Source organism: Chelonia mydas, chromosome 7 (assembly GCF_015237465.2).
Source record: "Chelonia mydas isolate rCheMyd1 chromosome 7, rCheMyd1.pri.v2, whole genome shotgun sequence".
Lineage (NCBI taxonomy): Eukaryota > Metazoa > Chordata > Testudines > Cheloniidae > Chelonia > Chelonia mydas.
In genome coordinates, this window is record NC_057853.1 from 22,857,462 (window position 1) to 22,875,166 (window position 17,705).

At 43.8% G+C, this 17,705-nt stretch overlaps 1 protein-coding gene across 1 annotated transcript in view; it reads left to right on the forward strand.

Annotated features, from left to right (window-relative positions):
• The window catches only part of EEFSEC (eukaryotic elongation factor, selenocysteine-tRNA specific), a 186,981-nt gene extending 169,513 nt beyond the window's left edge, over positions 1–17,468 (forward strand). The window contains 1 exon segment of the mRNA XM_007059980.4: positions 13,691–17,468. Coding sequence (XP_007060042.3) covers positions 13,691–13,875 — 185 coding nt within the window. The 3' untranslated portion in view covers positions 13,876–17,468.
• The last annotated feature ends 237 nt before the right edge of the window (positions 17,469–17,705 follow it).

A 17,705-nucleotide genomic window follows, 5' to 3' on the forward strand; every position in this document is an offset into this window, starting at 1 on the left:
TCTGGCTCTTGTTCACTTTTCATTTTCTTGAACGAAGATAAGTAATGGGATTGTGACAATATGGGAGGCAGAACTTGTGCAAGGGGTGGGGATGGGGTGAAGGGGAGACTTTTAGCTCCATGACTGACGCATGGTCCTTAAGTAGCATGGATTTTTCAAGTTTCAAAACCAGTTCCAGTACCAGAGCCATCACAAGAGTGCACAAAATCTGTTAAATTGCAGAAAGACTATGCTGGATAGTTAAGCAAACAGCAAAGTTCAAGTTGTGGCTCATTGTCATTGTTTTACTATCAATATTTATCTTGCTAATTAAATCCTTTTGGCTAGAGCTATATGAGACCGCAATGATCTTTGATTAAAGGAAACCAACACAAGGTCAGCCTTACTTTAGCAGGAGTGCTCTGATCACCAGGCAGGTCCATGGAGAGTGGGAACAAATGCACATCAGCAGTTGAAATAATAGTGACCAATTGCTTCTGAAAAATAATTCTTTTAAAATACTGTGTTCCCAGGCTGGCTGTTTTGAATAACTTGGGATGTTTCCCAGTATGATGGTGAAGCTAGAGCTGGTCAGCCAATAATTTCTCTGCTGCCAAACTCTATCAAGAGTCCCTGTAGACATCAAGCTGCAGCTTCACCCTTCAAAATAGTAGTATTGTCCTTGTTGTTTTTTTTATTTTATTTTATTTTATTCCAGTAATTCTCAACATATGCAAACATTCAAGATGGATGGCTCTTGCTCTGAGGAGCTTACAGTACAAGAATAGACAAGTAAATAGTGCACGGTCAATGGGCCAGGCATAAACCACCATAAACTCTCTTCTTTGCCTCTCCATGTTCCCAAAAGTTAACCTGGCCTAATTCTGGAACAAGAGGATCCAAGCTCTGTCCCACTATCAACAAATAGGCACAGTGTGCGGCACATGGAGAGTTGTGAAGTAAGAGATGGCCATGGATTTTTTAGTGTATAAAAAACATGACCCTGTTTTGTATTCTAAAAGTGTGTACTAACCTGTATGACTGTCCGAGAAATACAGAAGAGCTCTGACTTGTTGCTTCAGATCAGGGGTGTGGGCTGGAGAAGAGGCTGGGTGGGCGCTGAGGATAAGGCTGTCCTTTGGAATATCATTTTGGCAGCCACAGATGGCCTTGTAGAGAGCGTTTAGATTGTCTCACTGGCTGTGGATAACACGTGGCTTGTTCAAGTGGTTTATGTAGGGTTTAAGGAGCAAAATTACAATGCACAATGGAGCGGATAAATGGAAAAATCTGTCCCATCTCAGTGCTTCGGGCAGCAGAGACTCCACGTGCTTACACGGGTCACCAGAATGTAAACATCCTTCCAGACAAATCACATTTTGATGCTGGATCTTGGCATTTATATTATATTTTGATGATCGGCATCATGATGATGCTACACTGATTTTGGAAGTTTGAGTTGCACACTTGGACCATCCTGCACGTTCAGCTTGCTGGCTATGGGGTGGACCAGTAAACCTGTGGATGAGTGGCACACTGAATGCACGCTTGATACACTCTGCTTGATCTAGGTGGTAAACTAAGGACTCTGTTGGGGGGAAGGGGGGAAGAGAAGCCAGAAATCATGGACTTATTAGTAAATATTGTAAATGTTTCTGGTCTGGGGCTTGCAGTACTAGGGCCTGAGCTCCATTTATCAGTATGAATCAAAATGCTGACTTTATGCAGAGGGGACGCTGAGCTAATTAAAGAAATAGTCCTACTTTGTACAGTTGATCCCATAAAACTCTTCCTGACCTTGAGAAGACCCCCAGCAAGCTGTGGGAACCTTCAAATTGTTCCCTCTGAACTTTTTTGTGTTGTCATTTAAATATAGTAACTGCTTTTTAATTAAAAAAGAAAAATTAGATGGCATTTCAAATTGTGTCCATGGTGCCTTAGGGACCTATTACAGTACAAATTACCCTATACTATTTAGTGAGGCCTTGTTACCACTGTGTGAACCACGAGTTACCTCTGTAGGGGTGTAGGACAAGAAGGGCCCTTCTTTGAAAGTCTGGTTCTGAACATAAAAGTGACGCCAGCAATTGGAAGCAATTTGTGGAATTGTTTGATTATATTAATTATGGCACCAGCAAACAGTGCTTGGGAAACAGTTTTGTTTTCTTGAATTCTTTCTTGATTGCTAGCAGTGAAAGCCAAGATACAGAATGTGCCTTTAAGGACCGCCGGAGAGTGCAGTTCAAGCCATTGTGTAGAATTGGCACCGTGCATGAAAGGGTTGTGTCCAGCTTTATGTGAAAGTTTTCCAAATACAGCTTTGGCCTGAACTTCACCTATGTCATTCTCCAGAATTAAAACAGCTTCTTTCTTCCTCACCAAGAAAGAGCAGCTCTTTCCTAATAATCAGAAGACCATAATGAAATCCACTTGATAATTCCAGTTCCAGTATAACAACTCTTATAATAATGCCTTTCATTCCAGAAGCCTGCACAGAAGCGCTCAGTTCACTCACCACTGAAATGCAGCATGCTCAGGGGTGGAACACAACAGCTGTTCAGCAGTGCCTAGCAAAACTATATAGTAGTTGGGGACATGTCGTGGTACTGTATCTAGTTGGAACTTCAGGAGTTATTTAGCTGCTGTAGGCAGAATATAATTACGCAAGTCATGATTTGGTGAGGACACTGAGGCAGCCTATTCTTGTGAAAAGTGCTGTGAGATTTTTCATCACCATAGGCAGTTAGGACCTTGGTTTTATGTTTCCAAAAGACAGGTCCTGCCTAGCAGCATGTAGACCCTACTACTATGTTGTGGCATTCATTCAATATTGATTCCGAGGGAAGATTGCCACTCACTAAATTACCAGGATGCCTTTCTGCAGCTCCTGTGCTTTCCTTGGAGGTCTCCCATCCAGGGACTTTTCTTGCCCTATCTTGTTTAGTTTGTGAGATCTATGGGGCCACAGCACAAGGTGATATTGGCAGATCTGCTAAACAGAAAAAGCTGTGTCTCATCCTCCTGAATCTCTTCACAAGTGATGCTGTGAATTCCAGAAGGGAGTCACATAATGTGTTTGCAGATGCCAGCAACAAATCAAGGATAGGCTCTAGCACTGATAAATGCACCTGCACCAGAGTAAGTACTACCCATATTCCAGTAACAGCCAGTCATGATGCAGATGCACTAGTATTAAGCCACTAGTGCAGACAGGGCTCTGGCTTAGAGCAGGCTTCTATGACATGGTGATAAAAACACCTGAGGCATATCTACAGTATCGCTTCTGCAGTTGCAGCATTGGTTGTAGTTCCGATAATATGGTAACTGATTTTTCTAAAGTAGACACTTCTAATGTGTGCAGGTATTTGATTAGATTTAAAATTCCCACAAAACATAAATGTAAAAGTTTGCCCATGTCTCTTTGGTTCAAATTTCACACTCTTCAACCCCACCCAGTAGTAGAGCCTGCTGGCTGTCCACCTTGTTGCACATTAGTCCGGAGGCAGCTATGTTCCAGTTCCAGCAGAGATTAGTGACACTGAAATATTTATGGGTCCCCAGTAACTGTACTAGGTAGTATACAGTATATAAAGCATGTTGGGATCTTTAAGTATGAAAAGAGCTATTGAAATTTGTGATATCAGGTCTAGGTGTCATTGTAATTGTCATTGCAGTAAAGAATTGGAACAGTTACTTGATGCAGGGAGCACCCAGGCCTCTTTCAGGGAGGTGGGTTTGAAGTTCAGCCGTATACATGTTCCTCTCTTTTGGCTGGGTTAGAGGGCATGCCCCATATGTATATCATTCCTCCTGTTCACAATATTGTGATTAGTCAGTGCCTTGGCTGTTACTCCCTTCTCTGGCTAGGCACAAAGGAGTTATTCCATTGTTTTACTTCTTTCCGCAAAGTATGTAGCATTAAGCCTTTTACAGTTTTCCAGGCACTCAGCATTTCATTAGTCTTCGAAAGGAGACGAGCCATTCCTGGAAGTAAAGGAGACCTCTGAGATCGGAGTAGGAATGAGGAGGCAGAGGAAACTTGGAAAAGAAGGAGGGAAAGCTGGAGCAGGGAATGAGGTAGAGAGAAATGGCCAGGGGGAAAGAGAAAAGGAAGAGAGGAGAGCTGGAGGGGGAAGAGGTTCTCAACCTTTTTTCATTTGTGGACCCCTAAAAATTTCAAATGGACGTGCAGACCCCTTTGGAAGTCTTAGACCACAGGTTGAGAACCATCGGGTTAGACTTCAGGGGAAATAGCCAAGTCCATCTTAGGAGACCTTTTCAGGGTCAGAGAAAATGGTGAGTAGTGGAAGACAGTAAAACAAAAGGACAGAAAACACAGGAGGACAATAGACTATGTAGATAGGAGGAATGGAGTAATGAATGGGATAAAGGATTATTTGAAGGTGTGGACTGGGATCCACAAGAACAAGAAGAAGCAAGGCTTCTTCTTCGAGTGCTTGCTCATGTCCATTCCATATTAGGAGTGTGTGCTCCCCACATTCACCAGTGCTGGAAGTTTTTCCCTTAGTGGTATCTGTAGGGGACCGGCTCTGGCGCCCTCTAGAGTGGTGTACGCATGTCACGGTATAAGGGGCGCTGCTGGCTCCCCCCACCCTCAGTTCATTGTTGCCACCAGTGACGGTGCTGGAGCATCTGCTGCTTCGGCTAGCCTTTTTTTGCTTTGTTCAGTATTTTGAACTTTTCTTGTAAAACAGTTGTTCATAGTTAACAGTTTCCCTTAGTATGTTAGTCTTTTTTTACTTGGTTGGTCCCAAACGGGACTTAGCCTAGGGATGGGGCATGCCCCGGTCCCCAGGCTTTAAGCCATATGATCGCTGCAAGAAACCAATGCCCATTAGCGATCTGCATAATAGTTGTTTAAGGTGTCTTGGCGAGTCGCATATAAGCGACAAGTGCCATATTTGCAAGTCTGTCAAACCTCGGACTAAGAAAGAGAGGGACTTTCATCTCAAGGTGGTCCTAAGGAGTTGGTGCTAACTTCGGCACCGGAGCAGTCAAGGTCTGAATCTGTCCCAAGCACCGCAGCATCGGTGTGCAGCACCCCACCGGCGCCGATCCCCCTCCCTGGCACCTGCCAAGGGGCTAAAGAAGATGGGGAGAGAAAGATCTCCTACGTCCTGCAAGGGGAAGGAGAGGGCAGGAGGGAAGCCAAGGTCCCAGGAGGACATCTCAATACCTCCTTCTAGGAGTCAGGCAGCAGCTCAGGTCGAGCGGTCCAGCCCACCCCAACCCATACCTGCCACGCCGGACAGTGATGGGAGCCTTTGCCAGCTAGAGGCCCCATCAACACCCCAGGCCCTGCAAGCAGTTCAGGATATCCTGGCGCTACCAGTGCCGCCCACACCTGCTATGGCAATACCCCGATCTAGGGGTAAACCCTCCTTTCTGTAGGTCCGCATCTCAGCAGCACTGCTCCCCATCATGGGGGATGTCCCGCCAGCGCTCACCCACATGGAGCTACCAGTCCTCGAAGGCAGAGAGGCAGACTTGGCGAAGCCCTCGCTGGTCTCTGGACTTGGGGCACCACCCGCAGGGCTCGAGGCATGCCACGCCGGTGACCTGGTACAGGCCTGCAGAGTTCCACCCTTCCTAGCATTAACAGCACCAGACCCAGCCCAGTGCTTCACCCATGGCTCGTCACCGGTCACAGGCCCAGGACAGTCTGTCTCAGGAGTGGAGTCATTGGTCCACAGCTCCTCGGTATGTGTCACTGATCCCCTAGATCAGAGAGAAAGTCTTCCTGGAAACCGACCCACTCCAGCTCCAGCTCCCGCTCCACATCCCGGTACCAGTCGAGCAGCGTGAGGTGTGGATCATTGGAACACCATCGCTGAATGCCGCCAGTTTCCGAGGACCCGCAGAAGGGACTCATCCTGAGTGGAGAGCTCCCCATCCAGGCACAGCAATTGGCACTGCAGTGACCGGGATCGCCGATCTACTCACTCATGGTCGCCTGAGAGCAACCACTTGGCCTTGAGCTCTGGCGCTGGACAGGAGTCGTAGCTGGCTGGCCAAAACCTGGCACCGGTAGTACCCTCAGTGTCGGCAGTACCGCCATCTAACCCATGGCCCCAGGGCCACTGGCCAGCTGCCTTGTACCCATGGAGCTTTACTCAGCCTTCTCAAGGGCTCAGGTCAGTGGTGGGGGCCTCAGACAAGCCATTGGCCTCAGTATCCTCCCCAGCCCCCAGAGCAACCTATCTGGCCAAGTGGATGAGGTTCTCCCACTGGGTGTCTGAGTGTAGCATCTCTCCGTCACACTCCTCCTTACAATCTATCTTAGATTACCTGCTTCATTTTAAGAACCAAGGGCTGGCCCTCTCTTCCATCAGGGTGCACCTTGCAGCCGTCTCCACTTTCCACCCACCGATCCAAGGTCAGACAGTGTTTTCACACGACATGTTGAACAGATTCCTGAGAGGCCTTGGGAGGCTTTTCCCACTGGTCTGGGCTTCTGTCCCATAGTGGGACCTTAACTTGGTTCTTTCTTGGCTCATGGGCCTGCCCTTTGAGCCTATGGGCTCCTGCTCCCTTTCCCACCTGTCATGGAAGGTTGCTTTCTTTGTGGCGATAACATTGGCGAGATGAGTGTCGGAGATTAAAGCCTTGACATCGGAGTCACCGTATACCGTGTTCTACAAGGACAAAGTTCAACTGCGACCCTATCTGGCCTTTCTGCCGGAAGTGATGTCTTCCTTCCATGTCAACCAGGACATCTTCCTCCCAGTGTTTTGTCCCAAGCTGCACACCACTAGCAAGGAAAGGAGGCTGCATGCCTTGGACGTCAGACGTGCCCTGGCGTTTTACCTGGAGTGTACCAAGCCCTTCTGCAGGTCGACCCAGCTCTTCATCATGACAGCAGACAAGATGAAAGGCCTTCCGGTGTCCTCACAGAGGATTTCCAACTGGATCACCTCCTGCATCCAGACCTGTTACGAGCTGGCACAGGTCCCACTGCCGCCAAACGTGAAGGCCCATTTGACCAGAGCCCAGGCATCCTCGGCGGCCTTCTTGGCGCACATTCCTATCCAGGACATTTGCAGATCCGTGACGTGGTCTTCGGTTCACACGTTCACGGCACATTATGCCATCACTCAGGAGGCCAAAGATGACTCTGGGTTCGGCAGAGCTGTGTTGCAATCTACACATCCATGAGCTCCTACCCACCTTCGTTGGTACTGCTTGGGAGTCACCTAATATGGAATGGACATGAGCAAGCACTCAAAGAAGAAAAGACAGTTACCTGTCCGTAACTGGTGCTCTTCAAGATGTGTTGCCCATGTCCATTCCATGACGCACCCTCCTTCCCCACTGTCGGAGTTTCTGGAAGAAGGAACTGAGGGTGCGGGGAGCCGGTGGTCCCCCTTATACTGCAGCATGTGCGTGCCACTCAGGAGGGCGCAAGAACCGGTCCCCTACGGATACCACTGAGAGAAAAACTTCCGGCATCGGTGCATGTGGCATGCACACACACCTAATATGGAATAGACATGAGCAACACCTCTCGAACAACACCAGTTATGGAACAGGTAACTGTCTTTTACAGGTAGTAGGTTAAAAATATACAACAGTGGGGATAGGAGATGGAGGAGTGAATACAATCAAGTGGAAGTGAAGCAACTGATTTGAGTTAGGCAGTGGGTCAAGCTGGAAAGAGGATCTGATGAGGCAGAGGGAGGATCACTTGCATGGAGGAATTGGCATTGATTCCTCACGTATCTTCTCAGCACGTGAGTTCTGGAAGGAGTCTGCCACCTGTTTGACCTGTATTAGCCAGCACCTAAATCATAAATGAACATATGAAGAATCATTCATAAACTTTTGTATGCAGCAGAGGATTACTTTTGTTTTGTTTTTACTTAATGGTATTTCTATTTGAATTTTCCAGCACCTCTTAATTGGTCCACTTGCAGAGCAGTATTGTGGGAAAATGCTCATCTGCTATCCTGGCTACTGGCTAGGAGCAGTGAAGTCATCTCTTCCCTATAGGCCTGATCCAAAGACCATTGAAGATAATGGGAAAAGGTCCATTGATGTGACTGGGCTTTGGATCAGACCCTATTAGAGGGATCAGGTAGGTATTGTGATCGACCCAGGCCAGTTGGGTACAGCAGAGTCATCACGGTTGGAAGGGACTTCAGGAGGTCATCTAGTCCAACCCCCTGCCGCAGGACCAATCCCCAATTTTTGCCCCAGTTCCCTAAATGGCCCCCTCAAGGATTGAACTCACAACTCTGGGTTTAGCAGGCCAATGCTCAAACCACTGAGCTATCCCTCCCCCCTGGTACAGCAGAGTCATAGAAGGCAGATATACTGGACACTGGGTAAGCAGTTTTCTGTTCCCTGACTGACCAGAGCAGGGGCTTTTCCAGGCTAAGGTGGACACATGACTCCAATTAGCCTGCAAAGAGTCAGTTGAAGCTGTTAGGCTAATGAGAACACCTGACTCCAATTAACCTGCAAAGAGTCAGGTGAGGCTGTTAAGCTAATGTGAACACCTGACTCTAATTAAGGCCCCTCTGATACTATAAAAGGGCTCAGTCCAGTCAGGCTGAGGAGAGCCAGAGGAGAGGAAGTGCGGCTGAAGAGCTGGGTAATGAAGACACCTTCAAGCCACTGGAAAGGGAGCCCTAAGGTAAGGTTTGAGAGAAGAAGGCGTTGAGAGAGAGAAGCGGGAGAGCTGTGGGGAAGTGGCCCAGGGAACTGTAGCAACTCTGGCAGTGAAAGGTCAGCTGCCAACAGCTGCTGCCATTAGGGTCCTTGGGCTGGAACCCAGAGTAGAGGGTGGGTCTGGGTTCCCCCCAACTCGCCACTACAGAAACACCTCCTGGGAGGGGAAGACAGGCCCCTATCAGGACAGGAGGCTAAACTGTTCTGGAATAAGCCCGTAGGGACAACAGAGACTGTGGGAGTTCTCTCACCAACCTCCTTGCTGGCTTATGATGAAAATGGCTCAGTAGGCTGTGACCCTTGCCTCGAGAGGGAGAAGGGCTATGTAGAGGGTCACAGTGAGCCTCTGAGGCTCGCGTAATCTGCCAGGAAGCACAGGACCCACTGAGACAAGGTCAGAGCTCTGCCACAGTATGAAGAAGAAAATGATCATGCCATGATGAAGCATCAGGGGAACCTTAAACTCCATCTGGCACAGCCTTTGAATTATGGCCAGATCTGACTGGGTAGATACTAAGTATCAGGAATTTGATAGGAGAAGAGGAAGAAGAAATACAAGCCCAGAATTTCGTTGCATGTTATCTGTGTACCAAATTGTTGTGATTAGCACGTTTGCTGAAAAATAGACAAGAATTTTTGCCTGTGCAATTGTAAAAATCTGGGTTATAATAATGTTTTATATACTAAAACTAATGTAATGCAAATTAGGGCAAAACCAAATTTTATTGTTGAAATATTAAATTGTTCCAAAAAATCTTTATCTTTCTGCTGTATAAAGCCATTCTGAGGCTTTGAAATTAATTTTCCTGGTGGGATTTTTTTCCTCATTTGTTTGCTTGCAAAGTTTCCATTTTCTGGAACTGTGAAATATACAATCTGGGATGAATCCTTTAGTCCTCACTAAAATAGAAGAATCGTATAGTTAGTATGTGAGTCCTGACATAGTATTTACAACAGAATAATAATAGGAGCTATTGTATATTTACATTTCCTTCTCTAACCTAGGTTAGTCTACAGTATAAATACATTTTAAATAAGGTCTGGCTGGGAGAGTTATGTTATAGACTCAGTGGTGAAGGCAGGTTGATGGGTGGGAATGAATTCGCTAAGCTTTCAGCTATCTATTATGCCTCTGAGGACTGCCCATTAATAATATTAATATGTAGGTATTTCCCAGCAATGTGGGCAAGGTGCTTGTTAGAACTTTGAAGCTAAAGTCTTTTTTAACACACAGACCTTTTAAATTTAATCCATTAGCAACTTGGCAAAATAAAGTAATGGTCCAACAGAGGAAGGAAAAAAATCTATTAACATTTGCTACAAATCCTAGTACAGGCAGCACTTAATTAATGGAACAGATTTCTCACTATGTATTCAAGCTAACATAGTCATTGTTCAGGAGAGATTAGACCCCTAATGTAAGTAAGTTAAACTAGAGTTTCATCTAAAAATATCCGTCATTTCAGCTATTAAAGGGCTGATGTCTTCTTCGGTGACAGATATATTTCCCTTCATTTCCTGGGTTTTGTAAAATGTAAAGTATGCATTGTGTGTAACGCGAGAAATCCACGGAGGTAGATGAAACCTAGATTGTGCCTCTCTGCCTGTCTCCCTCTGCTTGCTCCTTTGTGCTGCTCTGTATCATAGAGCCTCTTCAGCCATAGACCTCCTGGCACCAGAGTGAAAAAAACAGCAACTGCCATTTGTCAGGGTATGATGCCAGCCACCTAATCTGTTTGCAAAATGAGGGCCATGGGATCTGATTAAGTAATTTAGATACCTTGCAAGTTTAATAATACCTGAGCTGCATTTGGCTGGCAGCCCATGATTTCACTTGTAGGAACTGCCACATTCTTCCATCTCTCCTGCTAACTCTTCTTGCATATAATGCCTTGTTTGAATCTGAATGGGTGTGGAGACTACAGAGGAGGTAAAGTTTTGCCTCTCTCTTTCTTTTTCAGTTTTTCTGGATGGATAGGAGAGGAGGTTGCTTTAAAAAAAAAAAAAAAAAAAAAAAAAGGCTTCCCCCCCCCCATAGTTCTTTACACTTTGTGCTGTTCCATTTTCCTTTTTTCATCATTTTTACTTGAAATCAAAATTTTCAAATATAGGTGCTTAAATTTAGGCAGTGGCCTGTATGAATGGCCTGACTTTCAAAGGTGCTGAGCACCCCAGGCTCTCAGCGGCTTCTATGGGAGTTATGGATGCTCTGCCCATTTGGAACTGTGATTGTACTGCACCTTTGAAACTCAAGCCAGTTACCTATTCCTGTTGTTTAATGTTAAATATTGTGATTGCACCCAGAGGCCACGATCAGGATTGGGGGCATTATTGTGGTAAACTCTGTTTCAACCAAGAGGAAGGGTTCCTGAGTATGGAATTAGGTAGCTAGCTTCTGACACCCAAGATAGAAAATGTTGGCCACTGTTGTCAAGTTTTAACCTCCCAAATTAAATATTTTTTTAAACTAAAATGCTTCTTGCACAACCTAGTAATATGACTTGAAATATTTCATGATCTTTTGTAATTAATGAAAATGGGTCTTTCTGAGAAGATTGGGATTTAAACATCTTCCTAAGACGGGTAGCAGCAATGTTCCAGCTGCAGCAACATAATACTCATGATGAGACCAAGAAAGAGAAACTGACTAGTAACCGAAGTGAAACTAAACAGCATAGCTTCCTTGTCTAAACTGAGTGAAGTCTGAAAAGTAAATAGGCTCCCTGGGAGAAGTACAGGAAGCCTTGTAAGTTAGGGACATTTGCAATGAGATTGGTCAAAAGAATGGAAATGTACAATAGGGAACAAATCCTGCAAAGGCAGGGAGCTACACTGGATCAGCTAATAGTTTTTTTCCATCTCTGTTGTTGTTGCTGCTGTTTCCAGCATTCAAAATGTGCTAGGTACTTTCCAAATGTAAAAGAAGATATTTTCTATGAAATGATGAAATTTTCATTTTTAATGATGAAAGGTGGTCATAATGCAAGTAAAAACTTTTTAAAATAGGTTTTACGTGGACAGCACTTGGGTTTGGGTTTTATAAAAATCAGCAACAACAAAAACAATTATACAGTGTAGTACGAGTTTGAGGTCGGGTTTTACTGTATTATCTAACTTGATTAATTGTATCTCACACATGCAAGGATAATTATCATCAAACTTCTCAGCCACTGGGGAGAAACTAACCTAGTCACTTTCACATGAAATAAGTGTTGCTTTTTTTATTCCAATATCTGAAGATAGAAGAAGAAAACTCTTTACTGGTCATTCATGTATATTTTAGGAGGTCTTGTAGAATGTATGAAAAGTTAATGCTCCCTGACATTTGACTTCCCCTACGCTAGGCCATGTATTTTTTAAATTATGTACCTATATAATGTGCTCCTTTTCTCCCATACTCCCACATCCCTTTGTGTTTGGAGAGAGCGCCTGACTCTCCTCACTTCCCCACAACTTGGAGCGTTTGGGTGGTCTGCATGTTATAGCACCACGTATCAAGGATTTGGCAGTGTATTCAGAACCCCAGTTACAGGAATTGAAGGGGGATAGTTGACGGTGTCATGGTTTTGCTGCAGCACCTGCTTATTTCCTATTCTCTTACTGCTGTGATTTCCCCTCACACCCACCCACCCACCCACCCCCCCGCTTTTGCAGCACATTGTGAATGCCTCTTGGAGCAATTTACTCTCTGACATAGCAAGAAGAGAAGGTGGCTCTGGTGCTGAGTCCCCACAATTAGCTGTAAATGCTCACTAGATGTGTCTGTAACGGAGCAAATCACATGTGCTTGTAGACCTTCTGTCTCCAGTAAATCATAAGCATCTCAATCTTTTTGTCAGGCCATGATATGAGACTCCGTCTCTGAATTTCAGAATGAGGTGGGAGAAGCTGATTAAGTGTTTGAGATAAGGTTACGTGACACCACAGGTTAAAAACACCTGAACTGAAACTGGCCAAATGCCAGAGAGCTACATTTTGGAGCATGCAGATAGGTCACATTGAGTATGCTTCTCAGAGGTTCTCTGTCATCTGCTTTAAGAAAGAAAAGGCTTCAAGACTCCAAGGAGCAGTATCTCCCCTGTCTTGCAGCATTTATTTGGACTTGACTTCTTTGTATCTCTTATCTGAAATGTCACCAATGTGACACATTAAAATAGTAAATAAAATCCCTGCTGTTTAGGTAGAAAAGGGCAGATATTCCTGTTAGAACACAGACGGTTTAAATCGTTTTCAAGCATAGTATTTAAACTTCCAGACATGCTCTTCTGCTCCCCCAAATTCTGATCTTCTTAAGGATTGACCGTGTTTAAAAAAAAAATAAAATTGTAACTCGTTAACATATATGGTGCTTTGGCCAGAAACAACACTGCTTTACTTGTGGTGTATTGAGCAGTGTACTTTTGGCCAGTCTAGGTAATGGACCAAAGGTATTCAAGACCTCTGGTGCCTATGGAGCTACACTTTTTCAGGATTTTAATTTTTTGATTTGTCACTTATGTTCTTGGGAGCTTTCTGTATGAATTTTTTTTGACAAGTTGGTTTTGAATCTCAGAAATAGAGCAAGGTTAAATGTGACTCTTTTTGATTTTTAAAAAATGCTAGGCCCCAAATCCACTCACAAGAAAGAGGCGGCTGCTGGAAAGCATCCATGCAGGATAAAGAGGGAAGTCTGCAGAGTTTTAAAGGCCTAGATCAGGCAATTTGATCTGATTTGTTAAAAATCCACCACGGTTTATCCCCTCAGAACTTCGGAAGGAGATGGTTAGGGGGTAACTGTATTAGGGCTTGCAAAGAACATGGATCTGGGAATGAGGATGCAGGAGATTATTTTGGATTGTGGGGAATAACTATTCTGAACTGGACTTTTGAATGATTGTCATAATTTTAGTTTTAGCCAATAAATCCTTGAAATGAGGTATGTTGCAATGATGAACTCATGTATTCATTGTTTTCAGATGTACACTTGTAATATTGAAATGCTGCCAGAGTTTTTTGTCATGTATGTTCTTGATTTTTTCAGATGGACTCAAGCCAGATACAAAGGTGCTTCTCACTGTCACCTCCAAGAAGAAATCCAAGGCAGGGAAGGGAGATACAGCCAAAGAGGATGAGAGCAGCAAGGTTGACTCAGCCCAACCTGTTACTATCAACCTTCTCTTTAAAAGATATGTCTTTGATACACAGAAGAAAATGGTTCAGTCTTGAGAAGGCGGAAGAGGCCTTCTAGCTGATGTCTGAAGTGTCCTTAAAAGGCTTACACACCAGAATGAATTCAGGTGGAACGTATTTCTTGTCTGAAAACCTTGGACTTTGAAAGGTTTTTTATCTCAGTAACATCCGTTAAGGGTGCCTTCTCCCTGGATTGAAGCTGGAAAGTCCTCCTATCCCCATGACTGCGCTTGGCCTCCAAAATCTTTGTTCATTCTGATTTTGCTATTTGAATTTCCCTGCTGTCCCTCTTGGCGCGTATCACCTGCCAATTTGTACTGTTGTGTTTTACAGTTGATAGAAATGTTTTCGTGAAATGTTTTAAATTTCTTTTAATTTAAGCATTCTGCAGCAAGGTGGAAAATCCAAACCCAGTCGCATTTGGGAAATTTTATGGTAACTAGTAAATGAAATTAACCAGTCTACTGGTTAAATGGTAAAATTAAAATAGATGTTTTAGATTTTCAGATCTAATAATGTGTGATGCTGTCTAAGAGACAGGTATGGAAGTTTTGGAAAAATGATTTATATCTTGACAGTCTGCACTGTTAGAACATCCTCGTACGCACATAATTTCATGGCCTGTATTGTTATGTTTGCTAGTCTGGCAGTTCAGAACTGCTTTTCTACAATATTTCACACAGCTTTTGTGAGTCTGCTAGCTATTTATTTGATTCTTTAGGAAATTGGGAGGCTAAAATATTCTGGGTCCTTGCTAAGAAAATATGCCCTGGAACTGCTTTAATTTTTGTAACCAAAGTGCTTGTTTTGTGAGAATGAAACAGAAAGTTGCCTGTGGAAATAGTGACTGGCTTCATTTCATTAAAATTAAAATAGCAGATTACAGTTATAAGGCCTTTTAAACTAGAGATCTCTAAGGCGCTTTAGAAACTATTAGCTGTTTAGAAGGGCTCTCATAGGTGGTACTTCTGATTTCTTGCCCCAACCTCATAAAAGCTGGGGATAACAGTTCTCCAGTGTCCCTTATTTGTTTCTTGTAGAGCATAAGCCACCCTAACTCTGATACTAACAATGGCTGTACACATTCAGATGCTGCACTCTTGAGCAGGGCTTGAACTAAGGTTTTACAATGCCAAAACATTCACCCCTGCCATTTGATCAAAAGGAGTAACTGTATTTGCTGTCAGTAAGTGGTGTGGTTGCTGTGACCAGCCATGAGAATGAGATGGGGCCACATGCACCAAGCAAGTGTATTTCTTTGATGATAAATAAATAACCATAATAGATCATTTGCTCTCTTGTTTTCCAAAGCATTATTAATCAGCCATCCAGTAATGGGAATAGGGATTGTTGGTTAGCTTGTGCCCTTTCTGCTGGCTTGGTGGCTTTTTTTCAGCAGAGCAAAATATTGTAGGATTTATTTATTTGGTGACAGGGATGAACTGGAGGGAGCAAAAAACTTGATATCCAGAGGACATTTCCCGCTAAACATTCTTGCAGCAGGGCAAATTTGGTGCCTAAACTAGCTTGACACAGTGTCCCTTTAAATCAGATCAGAGGAAGTGCTTTGTGGAATAATCCCAAACAGTTTCTGCTGAGTGAGTGAGTCCCAGCCAAAGCTTTAGCACATCCTTTAAGATGATGGGGTACGCTTTCAGTGTGATCCATGAGGAATTAGGCAGGCAACTCCAGTTACGGCTTAATATGACTTGTGCTGCCAGCCCTGCTGGAAAATGTATCCTCCTATAAGGAAAATGTGTCCTCTCTCCCACCCTCCTCTCTCATATACACCCCACAAGACAATCTTCCATAAGAATATTTATTGCATTCTCTTTCTGTTAAGTCATTATCAAATCCTATATTGCATCCTTTACTCAATACTGCACTCCTGTTTAGCACTTAGATACTATGGTGATGCGTATTTTAGAAAACTGTAAAATAGATGACACAGAGGGAATGCCTATGTATTATATCAGCTTAATCTAAGAATTATTGGTATAATTTCAGGGAAACTCAAAAGTGAAGTTTTGATCACTTGCAATTACTAAAGAATTTTTAGTATGTTTAAGAAAGTTTTTGTTCGGGTTTTTTTGTTTTGTTTAGAAGTGCAGAGGTTTTGGCTCTGGTGTCCTCAACAAATACCGAACTGGGTTATTAACTGCCAATCCTAAAATACCCTTATGAGTTTCAATAAGACATGGTAGTCTGTGTGTGTTATCCTAAACTCTGCTATGTACTAATGTTGCTGGCCGCTGGGTTCCACACCAGAGGTAGTAGCATTTTGGTGATGGGTAAGTGATTCTTGACTGTACACTTTGTAAAGGACTTTTTGATACTTCTGGATGGAAGTCAGCCAGTCAGTGCAAGGTATGTATTGTTACATAGCATTTTCTATTTAGCTTTCTGAATTTCTTCTTGGTTTCCACCCAGTTCTTCTTGCATTCTTCAGGGCAGTCTGAATGGGCCAGTCAGTTGTTCTGGAACTTGATCCATCTGAAAACATACAGATTCGGAATACTTACTGAGTCAATAAAAAGAAAAGGAGGACTTGTGGCACCTTAGAGACTAACCAATTTATTTGAGCATGAGCTTTCGTGAGCTACAGCTCACTTCATCGGATGCATACTGTGGAAACTGCAGAAGACATTATATACACAGACACCATGAAACAATACCTCCTCCCACCCCACTCTCCTGCTGGTAATAGCTTATCTAAAGTGATCATCAAGTTGGGCCATTTCCAGCACAAATCCAGGTTTTCTCACCCTCCGCCCCCCCCCCCCCCCCCCCCCCCACACACACACAAACTCACTCTCCTGCTGGTAATAGCCCATCCAAAGTGACCACTCTCTTCACAATGTGTATGATAATCAAGGTTGGCCATTTCCTGCACAAATCCAGGTTCTCTCACCCCCCTCCAAAAACCACACACACAAACTCTTTCCTGCTGGTAATAGCCTATCCAAAGTGACCGCTCTCCTTACAACGTGCATGAAAATCAAGGTGGGGCATTTCCAGCACAAATACAGGTTTTCTCACCCCTCCCCTTTTTTTTCCAAAAAAAACCACACACACACACACACAAACTCACTCTCCTGCTGGTAATAGCTTATCCAAAGTGACCACTCACAGCGGTTACTCTGAAACCTGTGATTACTGAGTCAATATAACCCTCTCTTCAGCTGAACAGTATTCTAGTGCTTTATAATTCTGTATTATAAACCCCTTTTGAAGAGAGTGTTGTCCTTTCACTTTGCTCATCTAGCAGAGCACTGTATTTTATAGGACCAAGAGTTGGTAATATATGCTGAGAACTTGGTTTTTTCCCCCTTGTAACTCTAAGAGAAAAACTTAAGTGTGCCCAGGAACTTTGATTATAATGTGCTATTACTGCAGATCTCTGGCTGCTGTCCTGAGGCTGTTGGATACACATTCAGAAAAGGGTGAAATGGTGGAACAAAATGATTATGGGAAAATCAAAGCATTTAAAGGCATTTGTAGGATGAACAGATGTTCAAACGTTCTTTTATTTGGTCTCCAGACATACGCCGAGACTTTGCTTTCATCCTGGTAATCGGTGCATTATGCTGTAATTTGTAAAAATGGCATTAAAATTTTTTTTAACAGGGTCATAGTGTGATCTTCTGACTGTGTCATTAAGCTGTGAAGCTAACGAATGACAACTGGGAAAAGGGGTTAAATGTTGCAGAATGTACCATACTAGTACATGTTATAGGAGACAATGTGCTATAATTAACCCAAAAATCAAATACAAATAAAGGGAGGTTTTAAGAAATTGCTGAGATTGTGATAGAGGCTGAGAAAATCCAGAAAATATTACATTCATGCTGGTGTTCAACGTTTAA